This window comes from Cydia amplana, chromosome 9, assembly GCF_948474715.1.
Source record: "Cydia amplana chromosome 9, ilCydAmpl1.1, whole genome shotgun sequence".
NCBI classification, from domain to species: domain Eukaryota; kingdom Metazoa; phylum Arthropoda; class Insecta; order Lepidoptera; family Tortricidae; genus Cydia; species Cydia amplana.
The window spans coordinates 1,360,155-1,381,131 of record NC_086077.1 but is presented as its reverse complement, the minus strand read 5'-3'; the positions used below and the strand labels follow the sequence as shown (position 1 = coordinate 1,381,131).

The following is a 20,977-nucleotide window of genomic DNA, read 5'->3' as shown; positions in this document are numbered from 1 at the left end:
GGCAACGTCTTGCCGCCGCTTGTATATAAGCAGTATCGAAACGCAATGAAACTTAGCTGTCAATGTCAAATCAATATTTATTTATTAGTGCTTTGCTTGTAACTTATTTTAAAATTCAGTATTTCTGGAATTATGCGTTTTTTATTACTTCAATAATTGGGATTAAAATTTTCATAATGGATTTATGTAGGACCTGTCTTAAAACTCCGGCCAATAAGGCTATGGTAGAGTTGGAAAGGGGTATAAATGTTGACAACAAAAACTATTTCGAAATCATGTTGTTTTGTTTAGATATTGAGGTAAATATAAGCGTTTGGGAGTTTATTATAAACGTATTAACATTACTATATGTTTCACTTCATTAACAGGTAACACAGGACTCAAAAATTACAACGAATCTATGTAATATCTGCTATAGAAAAATAATTTCGTTTTACAAATTTAAGGCTCTATCTTTAGAGAATAATGCATACTTGAAATCTTTGAACCCAGTTATATCGCAAGAAGATCAAAAACTATCATTGTATGTTGATGAAAATGGAATAAAACATGAGAACCCTTTGGACACTGATGAATATGGTTCAAGTATAGTTGAAGAGTACAGAACAGAAATAAAAGTAGAAATAGATGTGAAAAATGATGTCAAATTTGGAAATGTAAACATCAAGAATGAAGAGCAATTAGAAAACATTCAAATGGAAGCTCAGGATGACATGTTGGAAGATACAGAGCCGGAAAAAGAGCCACTGAGTGTGGTTAAAAAAATTAAAAATGAAAAGAGCAAAAGAAAAAGTAGAGTAAAAAGTAAGAAGAAACATCATTTTATTATCCTTTGCTGAATAATATTGAAAAAAAATTCTATATATCTGGACAAGTATATTATTATCTAACCATATTTATATTTGTTAACAGTAAGTAAAAAACGTGGCCGTCCACCTAAATCTAAACCAGAGTACCAAATGTGCGAGGAATGTGGCAAGCCGGTCCGTAACCTCAAGCAGCACTCGGTCCTCCACAAGCCTAAAGGGGAGCGGCAGATGTTCCCATGCAAGGTGCCAGGCTGCCCTAAGCTCTTATTCACCGTGAGGGGTCGGAAATATCACTATAAAAGTACACATTTAGGTTTAAGGTTCAAATGTGAAATCTGTAGTAAAGGTAAGTGTAGAAATTAAAGTTTTGACTTTATTTCCTCACAATTATATTCTAGATTTGTTCAATGCAAAAGCTACATATGGTGTTCTGTTCTGTTCTCATTAGTCTCATTACATATTTCGCACTAGTAGGGCTTGTGACGGCAAATTCTTACACATTACATATTTCGCAGTACTCGCAGTAGTATGGCTTGTGACGGCAATATTTGCCACTTGCATGTATCGCACTAGTAGGGCTTGTGACGGCAAAATCTTACACTCTTTTTCACCTGGCCCCCATCAGCAAACCGTCGGATAAGGAACTTTGTTCCAAAAAAGTTTTTTATTTTATTTAAATCTGCAATCGGCTGTTCTACTTGTTCTAGCCATAATCAGATGGTATTTTTTTTTAAAGTTTAATTAGAAAGATTTGTACTAAAGTTTGTCAAAGGACTGTCTCATTTCAAACATAGACAGAAAGAATCATACTATATTTGCCTTACATTAGTACTAGCACCCAAAAGAAAAGGACGACTACAGTTTTCCTGGTTCTTACTGACTGACAAATTGGTTTGACCAGCTATATATTGTGATAATTTTTTTCCAGAGGCCGTGAGTTCAAGTCTCACCCAAGAGAGTAATTTTCCACTTTTGTTTTAAGCTTATATATATGTATAGCTGGTCAACCAAATCTTGTCAGTAAAAAAAGGCGCGAAATTCAAATTTTCTATGGGACGATATCCAGGATATCCCTTCGCGCGTATATTTTTCAAATTTGCCGCCTTTTTCTACTGTCAAGATCTGGTTGACCAACTATACATTGTGTGTTCCAGAGGTAACAAACCTGTCGGCGCACAGATTGCTCGCCCACAACCGAGCCGCGCTCCCGCACGGGTGCGCGTCGTGCGGGCGCCGCTTCCTCTCGCGGTCGGCGCTCGCCACGCACACGACCGCGCACACGCAGGACCATGCGTTCGAGTGCGACGGCTGTCAGAAGAAGTTCCGCTCCAAGCCTTTTCTGTCCAGGCATATGTGAGTTACTTTGTGGAGTTTGTGGTTTTCATTTCATCATCATCTTCCTCGCGTTGTCCCGGCATTTTGCCACGGCTCATGGGAGCCTGGGGTCCGCTTGGCAACTAATCCCAGGAATTGGCACTAGTTTTTACGAAAACGACTGCCATATGACGTTCCAACCCAGAGGGGAAAGTAGGCCTTATTGGGATTAGTCCGGTTTCCTCACGATTAGACCGCGAGCCACGAACAGGTTTCCATGACCAATCGCCTCCCAGGCGATAACTCCTATAGTGGTTAACGGCTACGTATGATGAATCCTCGTGGACGTCAGCTGCCGCTCCGTTGGTGGGTTGAGGAATGGCAGCCACCGAAACACGTAAAAAAAAAATTTTTTTTCAGTCATCGCCTCCCGTTTGATACTTTGCCAGATGATAGTTTAGGTGCTATTATTAATAAAAAGAATCGTCAGCCGGTTGTATCGCGGTGGAATCACCGTCAGCTGGTCACATGAACATGTAAAAAAAATTTTTTTTTTCAGTCATCGCCTCCCGCTTGATACTTTGTCAGATGATAGTTTAGGTGCTATTGTTAATAAAACAAATCGTCAGCCGGTTGTATCGCGGTGGAATCACCGTCAGCTGGTCACATGAACATGTAAAAAAAAAAATTTTTTTCAGTCATCGCCTCCCGCTTGATACTTTGTCAGATGATAGTTTAGGTGCTATTGTTAATAAAAAAAATCGTCAGCCGGTTGTATCGCGGTGGAATCACCGTCAGCTGGTCACATGAACATGTAAAAAAAAAATTTTTTTTCAGTCATCGCCTCCCGCTTGATACTTTGTCAGATGATAGTTTAGGTGCTATTGTTAATAAAAATAATCGTCAGCCGGTTGTATCGCGGTGGAATCACCGTCAGCTGGTTACATGAACATGTAAAAAAAATTTTTTTTTTCAGTCATCGCCTCCCGCTTGATACTTTGTCAGATGATAGTTTAGGTGCTATTGTTAATAAAAAAACTCGTCAGCCGGTTGTATCGCGGTGGAATCACCGTCAGCTGGTCACATGAGCATATCAAGCAAATAAATAAATAGATAAAATCTAATATATGTTCATGTGATCCAGATGTGTTTTTTAATTAACAATAGCACCAAAACTATCATCTGACAAAGTATCAAACGGGACGCGATGACTGAAACCAATTATTTAGGTCTCCGTGCCTTCGCTTGAACCACTTACGAGATAACAGGATAACACCCTTGTAACTCAGACTAGGGCTTGCGATATCCGCCCATTTTTCGTATCCGGATATTTGGAATATTTATTATTTTAGTATCCGGATATCCGGATAAAACGGATAATTCGAATACTTACTTTTTATTTCATAAAACCCAGATGAATTTAATAAAAAGTGTAATACAATTTTATCTACACACATGTCATTAGTGCTCTATAATGCGTTCAGAAACCGTAGGAAATGACCAGCTTTATTACAACTAATTTTACTATGAGAACTTTCTTATCTGTGGTAGTAGGAAAATTTGTACTTTAATGTTATAGATTGTTGTAAGGTTATGAGTTTAAATTTGGAACAGCAGTCAATACTCAAGTGGGTCTCTATTCTAGTATCCATACAGGTATTAAAATAGTTATCGATACGAAACGTCAATTTAGTATGTTTTTTTATTATAAACCGCACGATATTTGATCTCGAGTGACATGAGATTAGGGACTTCATTCTTTTGTCTAGTAATTTAAAAAAACTACGGATGCGTGACATGCTTGAAAAAATTTTCATTCACCGCCATTTGATCTTTTAATTCGTTTTAAGTATGTGTTTAGATAAAGTAGTGTATGTAACTGTACATAATTAGGTATTAAAACACTCGTGTGATCCTATTAAGAGACTCACTACCGTTCGTTTCTTAAACCCACACTCGTATTTTAATGCCTCTCATTATGTAGCAGTCACATAAACTACTATTACGTACACAAGGCTGCGTACCAGCAAGTATTAATTCAAAAATTCAAAAAAAAAATCAAAAATTCTTTATTTCATAATAGTATACATTTTTGTGATACAGGGGATGGAGCCGCCCGGTAAGCTTATGCTTGTGTTGGGAGGCACCGCTGTTCCCTAGGTTTATAAGTAGTACAATATTTATTTTATTTTATTAACATTAGGTAACTAAGATATGTAGGTAATTATACAGAATTACTAGGTAATATGTTTTTAACTTAATTCTAAAACATGCATTACAACACAGCTACAAGTACACTGTTTCTGTTAATTCTTACTCGTTTCGTTTGATTTAAGGTGTGAATATCGACTGAGACAGGTGTTTGTGTTTGTGAGTGTGTGCGTGTGCGTGTGTGTGTGTGTGTGTGTGTGTGTGTATGTGTGTGTGTGTGTGTGTGTGTGCGCGTGTGAGTGATTGAGTGTATTCTAGTACTCTGTTCTTAGCAGCTTCTCTGTTTCGTCGAAGGTTTTAGCTTATTAAGCTATTTGTGGCGTTCTACCTTTTCGCCGATGATTTGAAGTTGATGTGCAAGTGCAAATATACAGCTGGTGTAACCGCGCGTGAAGTTAGGTTAGTTAAGTTAGTACCTACGAATTATTGTGTTGATTTGCCACGTAATGGCAAAATTAAATTATACTCTCCAAAAACTAAAAATGAATTTCGGCAAAGATTTCATACACAACCTTTAATTGCCTGACTAGATTAGATATGGTTTTTCGAACAGGTGATACAAACTATACCACTACATAGTATAAAACAAAGGCGCTTCCCGCTGTCTGTCTGTCTGTCTGTCTGTATGTATGCTTAGATCTTTAAAATTATGCAACGGATTTTGATACGGTTTTTTTTAATAGATAGAGTGATTCAAGAGGAGGGTTTATGTATAATTTGTTACCCGTGCGAAGCCGGGGCGGGTCGCTAGTTAGTAATAATTTACTAGGTTATGGCGATACTTCAACCCTCAATTTAATATTGGCAGTCTGCGCTGCGAAATTCATTTCTTGATAGGGGTTTTGATAATATTTAGAGAATCGAATATCTTCTAAGTGTTAGACCAGTCTCTTCTTGTTGAGATTTTACATTGCATTTAAAGTCAATCAAGATTTTCATTACAGATTTATTCAAATACAAAATGCTAAAACCTTCTTTTTCTACTCCAGCACTTAAATGTGTCAATTAAATGACTGACAGTGATATCTAAAGCAATGTCATTTGAATGCTTTGTCTATAGGCTCATAAGATGACTGCTAGCAGTCATCTTATGAGTATAATACAACTGCTTTATTTTTTTTAAAGATACAAGTTCCGATCATCTTGATTGAAAGAGGTATGTTTTCATTTACAATAATAACTCTTTTTTTTTTAAATAATAACTCAATTTTTTTTAAATAATAACTCTTTTTTTTAATAATAACTCTTTTTTTTTAATAATAACTCTTTTTTTTTTTTTTTGCTGCAGCTGTCATAGAAAAAGTAATGTATGCAACAGCTCATAATTGGTTCTTAAAATTCTCGGGTCTTTTTTTACAAAACTCGACTACGTCTCGTTTTGTAACTTCGACCCTTGAATTTTAAGAACCCTTATTATATCACTGTTGCATAAACTACTATTATCGTCTACTAAACCCTACTGCATTTCGTTCGGCAGTTCAATATCAACCGAAGTCCTCCTCCGTTGGACTCGATCTAGTTCTGTTCGCCCTTTGTTAATAACGTAAGTATTCGGACGCTAACAATAATAACAGCAAATCATGTTTGACAAGAACACGGTACAAAGTACGCTCAAAGTTACTTTTACGGAGCTAGGTCGATCTGCATAAGAATATCGACGAAGAGTCGGCAATCAAGGAGTAATATTTCAATAAACAGATTTTATAACGTAAAAAATGTATCCAAATAAATAAAATCAACCGAAAACGTGAATACTATTATAAATTTCAAAGTTTTTAAGATAGTTTTCTTAAAATTTGTAGTATTACTTAATCTAAATACGGATATTAAATTGGACGGATATCCGGATATACGGATTGCAAGCCCTAACTCAGACATAATCAAGCGAATTCATCAACTAGTAGCGACATTTATCGCGCCACTCAAGTAATAATACCGCCCGGTTGCCAGCACTCGGCTGCTTTCACCTCGGTACCATATAAGCCGGCAAGGCCCTTAGCGGTGGTTCAAGCTTCGGCAGGAACCTAAATATCCGTTTTTTACCCTTCGGGGGAAAACGGTTCTATTTAGGTCTCCGTGCCTTCGCTTGAACCACTTATACGTGTTTAAACCTCTGCCGGCGCGGGCCCGGGCGTACTGTGACTGTTAATATTTATGCAAAAATCACATAATGAGAATATGGACCTGAAATTTATTCCGTATTGACATAATAAAGGATTGTTTGCGTCAACCTTTAAGTAGATTTTCATCATATGGATTTACCGATAGATGAGACAATTCTTAGCACTGACTTGCCACATAAGTTAAACATTGCCACTATAAAACTACTTGAATTTTTATATAAAACAAAGCAAGGAAGTGCTTGGCTGGCGTCCTCTTCTCCTCTTCTCCCACTAAACTGATGACATCTGCCTTAATCCTCTAAGTTTGTTTCATCTGTGATGTTTAATAGTCTTTATATGTAAAGTTCGTTACTCGTTATATTGTAATGTTTAGATAGTTTTTTCTTCTCTGATATTTTTCACTGTAGCTATAATATGGTGTTAATTAGTTTGTAATATTTCCGCTAAATTGTAAAACATGCTGTGTACACTTGTTTTGGATCTCGTGCTAGATTTAAGCCATAATGTACAATTGTATTACCCATGATATTGTACGATGTCTGTTTAGTGTACCTAATAAAGTAAAATAAAATAAAAAAAAACGGTTTGACTATTACTTGAATGACTTTTCCTTAAATGATTATTAAAGACATAATCTTATATGAACCTGAATGTACTATCTTACGCAAATAAATAAATTATGAATTTAGTACGTGTAGGTTGTACACATTTTTGTGTAACCACTATCTGAGTAGTAGTTCTGATGCTTGTAAATTAAACCTCATAAGTGAATTTTACATCAAACCCTTTCAGACTACCTCTGATGCTTTCTTTACAACAACCCACTTGGTGATAAAAAGGTTTTGTTGTATTATGTAATGATATTATTTTAAGAAAATAATTATAATAAAATACTACTTGTCTGTTGCTTAACCACAAATAATAGCACTGCCGGCCCATCGAAAAACCTGTTTTAAATTTGTAACTAATAGGAAAAGCTTGGGTCCTCTTTTAACATATTTTCTATAAATTTAATGTAAATTGGTAACTTGTATCATACTCATACTCATACTAATACTTTATTGATAATAGGTGATTACATGTCAAATTACATATAGTCCGTCAACCAAATCTTGTCAGTAGCAATGTAAAGCAAACTAAAGTAGGGCAACACTCAAAGAGCAGTATTGCGCTAAGAAAAGCAGCAATGTACATCGAACCAAAATATTTTTTTTTCCGCTGAGCGCGCCCTGCGTACGTCAATTCAAATTGTCACTCGCGGTTTATTGAAAAAATTTGAAACATGGACGGACAATTTAAAAGCGATGTTAAAACAATGTTAATCAAAATGATGAACAAATTTGAAGATATCAAAAAACAACTCCCTAACGTAGTGCTTATATTCTCTTTGTTCCCTATCTATGTCTTCTAAAGTTTACTAAAATAAAATCATATCAAAATGCAGATAATTAGATAGTGCATATATATATTTGTTATTTACAATATAATATGTCACTTGTTAATTAAAAAAATTAGTGTACTCTTCTGGATTGATATGACATACCTGTGTAATTTTTTTGATTGGTATATATTGTACAATAGGATTACATATTAAAAATAAAACAACTGATATGTGGGTGTTTATTTAATTTAAAGGTAAATAAGATAAGGGTCACTTTAGCTTACACTATAATTCAGGTCATTAATTGAAAAAATATAATGAAGTTACCAATGTTACCGGGTCACTACAACCAAGCATAATACTCTGTATATAAATAGTCACAACTGATTGCTGAAAATATTAGACATGTGGGCCTATGGACGGTTTCCAGGACACAATTTATGGTCTTGTTTGGATAGATTTAGGCATACGTTTTAATTTTATTTATGTCTTTTAACCCTAAAACAAAAAAACTGAACATAATCTTAAAAGTTCGAAAGAGTTCTTCCAGTATGTACTTGTGATAACCTCAATTTTTAGTAATGTTTACCATCAACGAGCATGATTGTACATTGTAGGCCCCTTAGCTTTGCTTATTCTTATTTAATGTATTGGTATTTAATGGTGACAGCAGAAATATCTCTTGAAACAGAAACGATTCAGAATGAAAACCAAATGAAAACAAATAAGGTGACGCCTGTCATTCACGATCCACATTCCACAGATAAAACACAGATGACACGCATTTTGGAATTATTCGAACACAGTGTTGCTAACCCGCGATTTTTCAAATTTGCCGCCTTTTACTACTGACAAGATTTGGTTGACGGACTTTAGCTAGTACAAATAATAGGGATGTAACGATACATGATTTTGCCGATACGATACCGATACCGATATTTAAAGTAAATAATCGGCGATACCGATACCGATATCGATAGCCTGGTAGTTAGTTAATAAATCAAATAAAATTCAATGTTAATAATTCAATGTTAATAATTTATTGTTAAATGAGAAAAAGACTAAATGTATTAAGTTTGTCACTAGTAGTAACGTTAGGCATGTGCAAACAAGTGTCATTGTGAAGGATGAGGAATTGGAATTAGTTGATAGTACAGTTTTTCTTGGTATAACTTTAGATTCTAAACTCCAGTGGGGTCCCCATATTGCTACTCTTTCGAATAGACTGAGTTCTGCAGCTTTTGCAGTGAGCAAAATCCGTCAGTTAACTGATGTGAAAACAGCTCGATTAGTATATTTTAGTTACTTCCATAGCATTATGGCATATGGTATTTTACTGTGGGGTGGTGCTTCAGAGATAAATACCATTTTTGTTCTGCAGAATAGGGCTATTCGAGCAATATACAAAATGAACCATAGAGACTCACTTAGAGATAAATTTAAGGAAATTGACATAATGACAGTGCACTGTCAATACATTTATGAGAATATTCTGTATGTACATAAAAATATTGTAAATTTTAGAAAAAATTGTGAAATTCATAATATTAATACTAGAAATAAACATAAGCTCGCAGTGCCCTTCACTCGGCTCCATAAAATCAAAAATTAGAAATGGGTAATTGTGTGAGATTTTATAATAAACTTCCAAACCATATTACTGAATTATCTATTAATAAATTTAAGAATGATGTAAAGCGTAAACTTATTTTTAATGCGTATTATACTATACCACACAAGACTACATGAATGACAAAACAACGTGGGATTAATTTTTATTCGAAATGATTATTTATTTATTAGGTATATTTGATTAACGATGAGGAAATTGATATTCCGAATATTCTGATGTTTGTACTTCTTTTGTGTTTTTAATTTATTTATTTGACATTTAGATTTTATTCTAGAAAAATTCTAGACTAGTATTTTTTATACAATTTTTTTTTCATGTTTGACGATCCTTTTGTGAAATTCTTAAATTTGTGTTAAATTAGATTTGTATAATAATCCAATATTATTATGGAATAATAACATCAATAAATATGCATAAAACATACTTATGTTCAATAGACATTTGATTTTAAGAAGTGTGAAAAACTGAAAAATAAAAACAAAGAAAAATATATTCCTATTAGCAAAATAGCACGATTATAGCAGCTTCACTGTTACGTTGAGTAAGTAATCTATCGTAGTAAAACTTACGTAAGTTTTGACACAGTTAAAATTGAGGTGAAGAATATTCTTGCCCAATAAAATATCTTACTGTGGGTTGTTTACATTTTGTTATGATATCGGGTGTATTTAAATCGGCGATGCCGATATATCGGCCTGCCGATTATATCTGCCGATATATCGTATCGGTATCGGTATCGTTACATCCCATTGTCAAATAACATAATAAAAACAAAAATTACAAAGTATTCTAAATATTAAAGTTGATTCGCTACTTGCGTAGTTTTATATTTTCATTCATTTACGTTAATATTACGCAGTCAGAAATTCTTCTATATTATAGAACGACCGCTCAAAAAGCCAAGTTTTAAGTTTGTTCTTAAAGAGTAACAAACTAGGTGCGTCTGTTATTATTGCTGGCAGGTTATTATACACGGAGGGGCCCATGACGTGTATAGTTTTTGCTCTCTTTGCTAAGCTACGGGGCACCGCTGTTAGTTTTTGTCCGTATCGTGTAATCCGGTCGCTATTGTCGGCCCGTCTGGGGTATTTATCTCAATTCTCTCGCGTGTATAAGGCTGTTTGCAGTATCAATAGACCCGGCAACGTGATAATAGGTCAGATGTAATGTAATATGTTTTTTTAATGTGGACAAATACCCAAATATTGACATTATTTAGATTTAGACATTAATAGTTATTGACTAGGTATACCAGCTTTATTTGTATATAGCCCATTACATAAGGACAACATATTCCGTAAATGTGTAAGAAATTATGTACATGATGTGTTTATTTGTGAAAATAATTTAATATTATTTCGAATCGAGCACTCCTCTGCCTAAATGTAGCGTCAGAAGTGAAGAAGACAATACACTTCACGATTTAATGTATACGTTATTAACTAGTAACAATTCTCAGCTACCTAGTAATAGTTTCAACTAAGCCGATACTACATCCTATAGAGGTACCTTAAGTCAACGCACAGTATCATAGATATAAAGATACACCAAGTCAATTACTATTATTGTCTAAATATTGACAATATTTGGGTATTTGTCCACATTAAAAAACATATTACATTACATCTGACCAATGATACATCTTACCATTTACATTAAATTGATAGAATACGTTAAACCAGAGAGGACCCAAGCTTTTCCTATTAGTAACAAATTTAAAATAGTTTTTTGGATGAGCCGACAGTGCTATTATTTGTGTTTAAGCAATAGACAAGTAGTATTTTATTAATATTTTTTTTTGTGAAATAATATCATTACATAATACAACAAAACCTTTTTATCACCTAGTGGGTTGTTGTATCATCAGAGGTAGTCTGAATGGGTATGATGTAAAATTCACTTGATGAGGTTTACTTTACAAGCATCAGAACTTCTACTTCAGATAGTGGTTACACAAAAATGTGTACAACCTACACGTACCTACTTATAATTCATAATGAATTTATTTGCGTAAGATAGTACATACAGGTTCATATAAGATTATGACTTTAATAATTATTTAAGGAAAGGTCAATCAACTAAAAGCCAAACCGTTGTTTTATATAAAAATTCAAGTACTTTTATAGTCGCAATATTTATCTTCTGTGGCAAGTCAGTGCTAAGAATAACCTCATATATCGATAATTCTAAATGATGAAAATCTACTTAAAGGTTGACGCAATCAATCTTTTATTTATTATGTCAATACGGAATAAATTTCAGGCCCATATTCTCATTATGTGATTTTTGCATAAATATTAACAGTCACAGTACGCCCGGGCCAGCGCCGGCAGAGGTTTAAACACGTCTCATAAGTGGTTCAAGCGAAGGCACGAAGACCTAAATAGAACCGTTTTTCCCCCGAAGGGTAAAAAACGGATATTTAGGTTCCTGCCGACGCTTGAACCACCGCTAAGGGCCTTGCCGGCTTATATGGTACTGAAGAGAAAGCAGCCCACAGTGTGTAATTTTGGCTTCGTTACGGTCATGTGTGGTTTATGTGTTCAATTGATAGCTGTTTCTATTTTAGAGGTTTGACAAAGACACCAAAAGTTTTTTTATAATTATAGTCCGTCAACCAAATCTTGTCAGTAGCAATGTAAAGCAAACTAAAGTAGGGCAACACTCAAAGAGCAGTATTGCGTTAAGAAAAGCAGCAATGTACATCGAACCAACAGATTTTCTTTTCCGCTGAGCGCGCCCTGCGTACGTCAATTCAAATTGTCACTCGCGGTTTATTGAAAAAAATTGAAACATGGACGGGCAATTTAAAAGCGATGTTAAAACAATGTTAATTAAAATGATGAACAAATTTGAAGATATCAAAAACAACTGCTTATATTCTCTTTGTTCCCTATCTATGTCTTCTAAGTTTACTAAAATAAAATCATATCAAAATGCAGATAATTAGATAGTGCATATATTTGTTATTTACAATATAATATGCCACTTGTTAATGTAAATTAGTGTACTGTTCTGGATGAATATGACATACCTGTGTAATTTTTTTGATTGGTATATATTGTACAATATACATATTAAAAATAAAACAACTGATATTTGGGTGTTTATTTAATTTAAAGGTAAATAAGATAAGGGTCACTTTTCGACTTGGTTGCGTTGTACACGTACATAAACCGCCATAGGTAAGTATTGTCTGAAAAGATACTACCTACTACGAACGCCTTATATTGGGCAAGATTTAATCCTGCAACAAACATGTATAGATTAGGTAGATATTGCGAAAGAACGGCGATATAATAATGGCTCTTAATACTGTTTAAAAGGTTTACCTTTGTAAATAGTCACAACTGATTGCTGAAAATATTTGACATGTGGGCCTATGGACGGTTTCCAGGACACAATTTATTGTCTTGTTGGATAGATTTAGGCATACGTTTTAATTTTATTTATGGCTTTTAACCCTAAAACAAAAAAACTGAACATAATCTTAAAAGTTCGAAAGAGTTCTTCCAATACTTGTCATAACCTCAATTTTTAGTAATGTTTACCATCAACGAGCATGATTGTACATTGTAGGCCCCTTAGCTTTGCTTAATCTTATTTAATGTATTGGTATTTAATGGTGACAGCAGAAATATCTCTTGAAACAGAAACGATTCAGAATGAAAACCAAATGAAAACAAATAAGGTGACGGCTGTCATTCACGGTCCACATTCCACAGATAAAACACAGATGACACGCGTTTTGGAATTATTTGAACACAGTGTTGCTAACCCGCGATTTTTCAAATTTGCCGCCTTTTACTACTGACAAGATTTGGTTGACGGACTTTATTTTCGGAGTTATTGTGATTTGCGAGAAAAACCCATAGAAACCATAAAAGTGCATTATCTTTTTTCAGGTGCATTATATGCAAATAAATAAAATATGTTCCCATAAAAGAAGTTTGTAGCCATAATTCTGCAAAAAAACTGCATAAAAAAACTCGGTACATTAAGACACAATTAAGGTTTTTACCAAATAGGAAAAAAAAATTTTTTGGGACAGTGCCTCAATGGTCGCATTTTATTTTTTAATGGATTGAATTTACATGTAATAACATAGTTATATATTAAATTCCAGCTCATAAAAATGAAGGGGTGGCGAGATATGAATTTTTAAATTTTTTGTTTAGGGTTGTCACTAACTTTTCTATGGAAATTTAATTATCATGTTCAGTCATATTTATTGATTCTGCTCATAAATAACATCGTTAATTTTGGTTTATTATATTACTTATATCATTAAATCACTCAACTTTTTAAAACCAATAGGTCAAAACAAAATCTTCACAAATTTTTTGGTTTGTAGGCATTATTATGTTTGACTCTTAAAAAATTGTGCTACGCAAAAGAACCTTGGGTCATATCTTCGATGAAGGACATTGCGTGGTATTACGCCTAAACCCAATATCAATACTCAATGTCCGGAGAAGCGGGGGTGAGGCGTCATGGTGCAAAAATCATAGAATCTTACCCATTGGAATGCTCTCAGAACAAGCCGATGAATCAAGGAACAAATTTTGGCGTTATGATCGAGAGCACCATCATATACGCAAATTAGACCGTAAAACCTGTCCTTGACTTGTTTCACCGAGCTTTGGAGTCTTCTGACCCTCTTTTGTAGACTATGTCCGTTGGTGATAGACAAAAAAACGAAAACATTCTGCCATTCCAGAGAAAGTTCTGCAACTTTTAAAACCCACAATGGATAACGTACTTATCCATGATGACCCGTCACCGCAAAATTATTCTGCTGATACTTGTAGTGAATTTGAACGGGATACTGAGGATAACGAAGATAACAACATCGTATTATCATCTGAAGAATTGAATTGATTGATGATGATTGATCATTAAGGGACTACCCCACGCCAATGACCTTCGATCTGAATCCCTTAGTTTTCTAATGTTTTTTGTAGCTTATTATATTAACAGCAACGGCTTTAAGCAATATAGTATCCCATATTGACTTCAAAGTTCATTGTCTTCGAGATATTTGGCATCAAAGTTGAACAATTTTAGGCTAAAAAACTGGTTTTCTGGCCATAACTTTTTAAAAGACACGTTTTTCGACGTCAAAGATACATATGTAGATTTCGTACAAGATCCTTCACAGCAAACTAGATACGAAAAAAGTGTTTTTAAACAATGTTTAAAAAAGTCATAAAAAATAAGTATTCATTTCTTTCAAAATCCGGTAGACAAAACCGGAGATAAAAGAATAAAGAACCGACAACCGTTTGTCTTAATTCTATCTGTAGTGCAAAAAAAGGAAATACGATTCAAAACCTGTCAAAAATCGACGAAAACCTCGGGTAGCACCTTAAGCTAAATTTCATCTAAATCGGGTCAGCCGTTCTTGTGTGATCGAGCAACACACATCCAAACATACAAGCTTTCACATTTATAATCTTTATAGGATTTATTTTTGTGGTTACTTTTGGACAACCCTATTTCCATAGAAATTTCTAAAATACTTAGAAACGCTATATCTCTCTACCCCTTCTATTGTCGTGTGTAATTTTTTAGGACATAATAAATAACAATATTGTTCATATTTATAATGAAGAATAAAATGCGACCGACACAAGGTTAAATTAAAAATAAATAAAAAGTGAAAATAAGAAAATCTTAAATAATTCTTATAATACTTAGGCTACATTTCCTATTTTTTTTATACGAATAGATAATGCAATGTTACGTTACATAAGATACTAACAAAAATAGAAACAATTATATTTTAGCAGAAAAAAATTTAATAATTTTTCCTTAAGGTCATTGACCTTTCACAAAAAAAATAATTTCTCCAAAAGTATACAGAAATTTACTATGGGAATTTTTATCAACTGTTTGCCATATCAAGCTCTTTCGAATAAACACATAAACTACACGTGGCCGCAGCCGGGCTAAAATTACACACTGTGCAGCCGAGCGCTGGCAATCTCGTAAGTGGTTCAAGCGAAGGCACGGAAACTAAATAATTGGTTTTAGTCATCGCGTCCCGTTTGATACTTTGTCAGATGATAGTTTAGGTGCTATTGTTAATAAAAAACATCGTCAGTCGGTTGTATCGCGGTGGAATCACCGTCAGCTGGTCATATGAACATATATTAGATTTTATTTATTTAATTGCTTGATGTGTTCATGTGACCAGCTGACGGTGATTCCACCGCGATACAACCGGCTGACGATGTTTTTTATTAACAATAGCACCTAAACTATCATCTGACAAAGTATCAAGCGGGAGGCGATGACTGAAAAAATATATTTTTTTTACATGTTCATGTGACCAGCTGACGGTGATTCCACCGCGATACAACCGGCTGACGATTTGTTTTATTAATAATAGCACCTAAACTATCATCTGACAAAGTATCAATCGGGAGGCGATGACTGAAAAAAAAAATTTTTTTTACATGTTCATGTGACCAGCTGACGGTGATTCCACCGCGATACAACCGGCTGACGATTCTTTTTATTAATAATAGCACCTAAACTATCATCTGACAAAGTATCAAGCGGGAGGCGATGACTGAAAAAAATTTTTTTTTTTACATGTTCATGTGACCAGCTGACGGTGATTCCACCGCGATACAACCGGCTGACGATTTGTTTTATTAACAATAGCACCTAAACTATCATCTGACAAAGTATCAAGCGGGAGGCGATGACTGAAAAAAAAAAATTTTTTTTACATGTTCATGTGACCAGCTGACGGTGATTCCACCGCGATACAACCGGCTGACGATTCTTTTTATTAATAATAGCACCTAAACTATCATCTGGCAAAGTATCAAACGGGAGGCGATGACTGAAACCAATTATTTTAAATTTTAGATTGTATTTATTTATTTGCTTTATAAATTCATGTGACCAGCTGACGGTGATTCCACCGCGATACAACCGGCTGACGATTTTTTTTATTAACAATATCACCTAAACTATCATCTGACAAAGTATCAAGCGGGAGGCGATGACTGAAAAAATATTTTTTTTTTACATGTTCATGTGACCAGCTGACGGTGATTCCACCGCGATACAACCGGCTGACGATTTGTTTTATTAACAATAGCACCTAAACTATCATCTGACAAAATATCAAGCGGGAGGCGATGACTGAAAAAAAAATTTTTTTTTACATGTTCATGTGACCAGCTGACGGTGATTCCACCGCGATACAACCGGCTGACGAGTTTTTTTATTAACAATAGCACCTAAACTATCATCTGACAAAGTATCAAGCGGGAGGCGATGACTGAAAAAAAAATTTTTTTTTACATGTTCATGTGACCAGCTGACGGTGATTCCACCGCGATACAACCGGCTGACGATTGTTTTTATTAACAATAGCACCTAAACTTTCATCTGACTAAGTATCAAACGGGAGGCGATGACTGAAAAAAAAGTTTTTTTTTACGTGTTTCGGTGGCTGCCATTCCTCAACCCACCAACGTAGCGGCAGCTGACGTCCACGAGGGTTCATCATATATGGCCGTTAACCAGTATACGAGTTTTCACCCGGGAGGCGATGACTGACGAAATTTGCGCCTGGCTCGTGGACCAATGTTTTCCTTCACCGAAAAGCGACTGGTAAATATCAAATGATATTTCGTACATAAGTTTGGAAAAACTCATTAAGTAATACGAGACGGGGTTTGAACCCGCGACGTCCGGATTGCAAGTCGCACGCTCTTAAGCTTTGGATTCCTCCGAAAGCGGTGCCGTCATATAGCGGCCGTCTCCATACTAAATAATACGGCTAAATATGGATGTCGTAGTATTTGTATGGAGACGGCCGCTATATGACGGCACCGCTTTCGGAGGAAACCAAAGCTTTACCGTGCGACTCACTTCGCTCCGTTCACCAGCGCTTCACTTCTGTGGTTTTCACTTGTGATATGTAAATAATAATAGGTATGTAAGATATGTGCAAAGGCGGATCCAGCTCTATAGACAAGGAAGGGGGTCACCTGACTATAAAGTCAGGGGGGTCGCCAGTTTTAAAAAAATCTACTGTTGTCCTAGACCAAGACAGGGCCCAGCCACCTGGATTGCAGCCCCCTGGATACCCCGTTGTATATGCGAGTCGTCGGTACGGAACCCTCGGTGGGCGAGTCTGACTCGCAATTGGCCGTTTTTGTTATTTATGTGTTGACTATGTTTGTTCCAGACGACAAGTCCACGAGAAAGAGAGAAAATTCCAATGCGAATTTTGTTCAAAGGGCTTCTTCAGAAAATCTGGACTTAATGAACATTTAAGGTACGCGATTTAATTTAACTCGCTCAGTGTCCCTTGCGCGCTCTTCCCCACTCATGATTCGAATGAGCTAGCCGAGCGTGAGAAGCGAGTGAGACGATGCGAATAGGTTTCGGAGCGGTTCGGAAGAATTCGGAGGGTGTCGGGAAAACATGGCGGGATCGTATCGCGTGATACGCCATCTTGGTCGCCCTTATGGCAGTTATGGCTGTATGTATCTGATTGATTGACATCTCTCTCTACTCACTCGTGAACAATTATAGTCTACAGATCCACTGAGCGAAATGAGTGATATTTTCAACTCGGGGAAGCGTTTTGCGCATCTCTAGTCCGTGGCGGTGCGCGACATGTCCTTGTAGGTACTTGTAGCGACGCGAGAAAATCGCGGAGTGAGCCACGCCTGCTACGGTATGTTAGACTAGACAAACATTTATGAATAATGCCATTGGAAGCCAACTATGACTCTCACAGGAGACACACCGAGGACCGCCCATACAAGTGCGAAGAGTGCGGCAAGGCGTTCGCCTGGAGCTCCACGTTGAAGAGCCACCGCCTGATCCACTCGGACGAGAAGAAGTTCCACTGCCAACTGTGCGACAAGAGCTTCATCAAAGCCGGGTAAATGTTGGCCGCCATTTTGAATTTCTTACTTAGTCGCCCGACTGCATTTAATTTTAACGTCAGTACTCATTTGTAGGAGTCAAAGTTAATTTAAAACAGCCATATGCTGGAAACTGGTAGCCTTTTTGGATACATAGCGAAAATAAATAAATAAAATAAAATAAAATAAAATAAAAATCGTTTATTTCAGATCATTGATCCATAGCGTTATTAGTAGGTATAATCTTAAAAACTATGTTAATTACTAAAAATAATAGAACGAAATAAAAATATGTATAATATAAAAATAAAAACTTATGACTAAAAACTAAAAGCTACGTATTTGGCAGATGTGTGGCCATTGCGAGACGAGGAGCGCAGGTTGCCATGCTCTATTTAGCTCTCCCAATTGCCACCTCCACCCAAAACTTTGTAACCGGGCAGTCAAGGCGCTCGGCCAACACCCTGAGAAGACTGTTGCTGCTGCCGCGCACCCGTCTCAGCATGGAGGCGATTCTTTTCCGCCTAATGGCGAAAAAGTCATCTACTCGCGCCTCAGCGAACATGCCGGACGCACTGCAGTGCTTCGGCAGCCGCAACAGCATCCTCAAGATGTTATTATATTGAACGCGCAATGCGTTATAGGCTCGTTGTGTAAACTTCACCCACAGGCTGCACGTGTAGAATGTCTGACAGTAAGCTCTAAAGAGCGTCAATTTAACTGATTTATTACACCGTGCGAACCTGCGGGCGAGCATGTTGCCTCTCACTGCCGTCGCTCTTCTCTCCCTTTCCAGATCCTGATCATCATTCAACTCGTTTGTGAGCATATGCCCCAGATACTTGAAGCGATCTACAACTTTTAGGGGTGCGCCGCACAACATGATCTTCGGCTCCGTAGACGGGTTATACTTACGAGCTCTGAAAATAAGAAGCTCACTTTTGGCCGTGTTGTATTTTAGACCATGCTGCTCGGCATATTCCTCGCATATATTGATGAGCTGTCGTACCGCGTCAGCCGAAGGCCCCAGCAGGGCCATGTCGTCCGCGTAACTTATATTATTAAAACACACATCACCTATATGGCAACCGACATGTGCCCTGCTGAGTGCCTCGATCAACTCGTTTACGTAGAGGTTGAAAAGGAGAGGGGATGTTAGCCCTCCCTGTCTCACCCCACATTGTAGTCTGTACTCGTCCGACTCCTCTCCGGCCCATCTCACTCGATTGACCTGGCTGTTGTACCAATGTTTAAGCAATGCGACATATTCAATGGGCACTCCCGTTTTTGTAAGCTTATCCCATAACTTGTCGTACACAACCAGGTCAAACGCTTTTGACAAGTCCAGGAAGCACGCATAGATCGGCGTGTTCCTGTCCTTGTAGTACCTGACAGCTTGCTTAAGACACAAAATCGCACTTTCGGTCGACAGCCCCGGCCTAAAGCCGAATTGTGCGTCGTGCAGTTTGATGTGTTTAGAAAGTTGTGCATTAAGCAAGCTGTCAAGAACTTTAGCCAGTATAGTTGCTAGTGAGATGGGCCTATAATTACTCGAGTCTGACAGATCACCAGTCTTATTTTTTAGAATAGGGACTACTACTGTTCTCGTGAGCTGTGCCGGCAAATACGTGTGACTTAGACACAATGAATAAAACATGGCTAGAACACGAGGCAAGTGTGTTCCAGCATGTTTAAGGTGCTCAATGCTGAGACCGTCGTGCCCTGGCGATTTACCTCTTTGCATACTCTTGATTACTTTCTCAACTTCTTTTGAGGTAAACCTTACAGAGCTCGTACTTGCGACAGTCTCAGCACTGTTCACCTCTGTGTCTTCTGCTAACACAAGCGGACATACATCAAAAGCGCGCCTAAAATTATTCGCGATAGATATATAAAATAGCAAGAACGAAATCCTTATAAATTCCTCATATCGCTTCATCTATATTTTTGTATATCGCCGGTATAAAAATAAACGTACCCAAAATAATCGCTTGAATAATGCACAAAATGCGCTAGCAGGTTCTAATTTTACACTAACAACGACACATTGACCATTGATAGCCCTTTCGTCGTTGAAACAAGATTCACAATTGATCAATTTATTTTCATTGTGTCTATAATAAACTTACACCGATGCAGGTATCTATCGGCCCACATGGTCAGCCACACGAAGGAGAAACGCTACCCGTGCGGGTTCTGCGGCGTGCGCTTCGGCCGCTCCGACCACCGCAACCGGCACGAGTTCACCGCGCACAAGAAACAACGCACACCCAACCTTATCTCCACGTCATAAGGCTCAAATTAGGATAGCGCAAGAATAATGAAATAAATCATGTTGAAATTATGTTGTCCTTTTATTACAAACTCATGTATTTTTCCCAAGGTGTATTCTTAGTGTATTCAATCAAACAGTATTAAATATCCACCTTAATTTTTGGCAGTGTCCGTGTCGACTTTTAATACATTGCCTTGTTGGCACTGTGTGCAAGTACTTAATTTATACCAAAGTTAAAAAAACCTTGGGTATGCAATAACGAAACGCATGCACCTCTATGTGTGTAGCTGTCAGTGTCAAATCATCGCTAACGCAAAGTTGGTTGTGA

The 20,977-nt window shown here is 36.6% G+C and overlaps 1 protein-coding gene across 1 annotated transcript; it reads left to right on the top strand.

The window, feature by feature from the left end:
* The first annotated feature begins 112 nt into the window (after positions 1 to 112).
* On the top strand, positions 113 to 20,718 carry LOC134650915 (zinc finger protein 436-like). Its single transcript, XM_063505864.1, has 7 exons — positions 113 to 299; positions 369 to 804; positions 913 to 1,155; positions 1,964 to 2,162; positions 17,687 to 17,776; positions 18,245 to 18,391; positions 20,514 to 20,718. The coding sequence occupies exons 1-7, from the start codon at positions 177 to 179 to the stop codon at positions 20,665 to 20,667; spliced, it is 1,392 nt and encodes a 463-aa protein (XP_063361934.1). The 5' UTR covers positions 113 to 176; the 3' UTR covers positions 20,668 to 20,718.
* Positions 20,719 to 20,977: the final 259 nt, after the last annotated feature.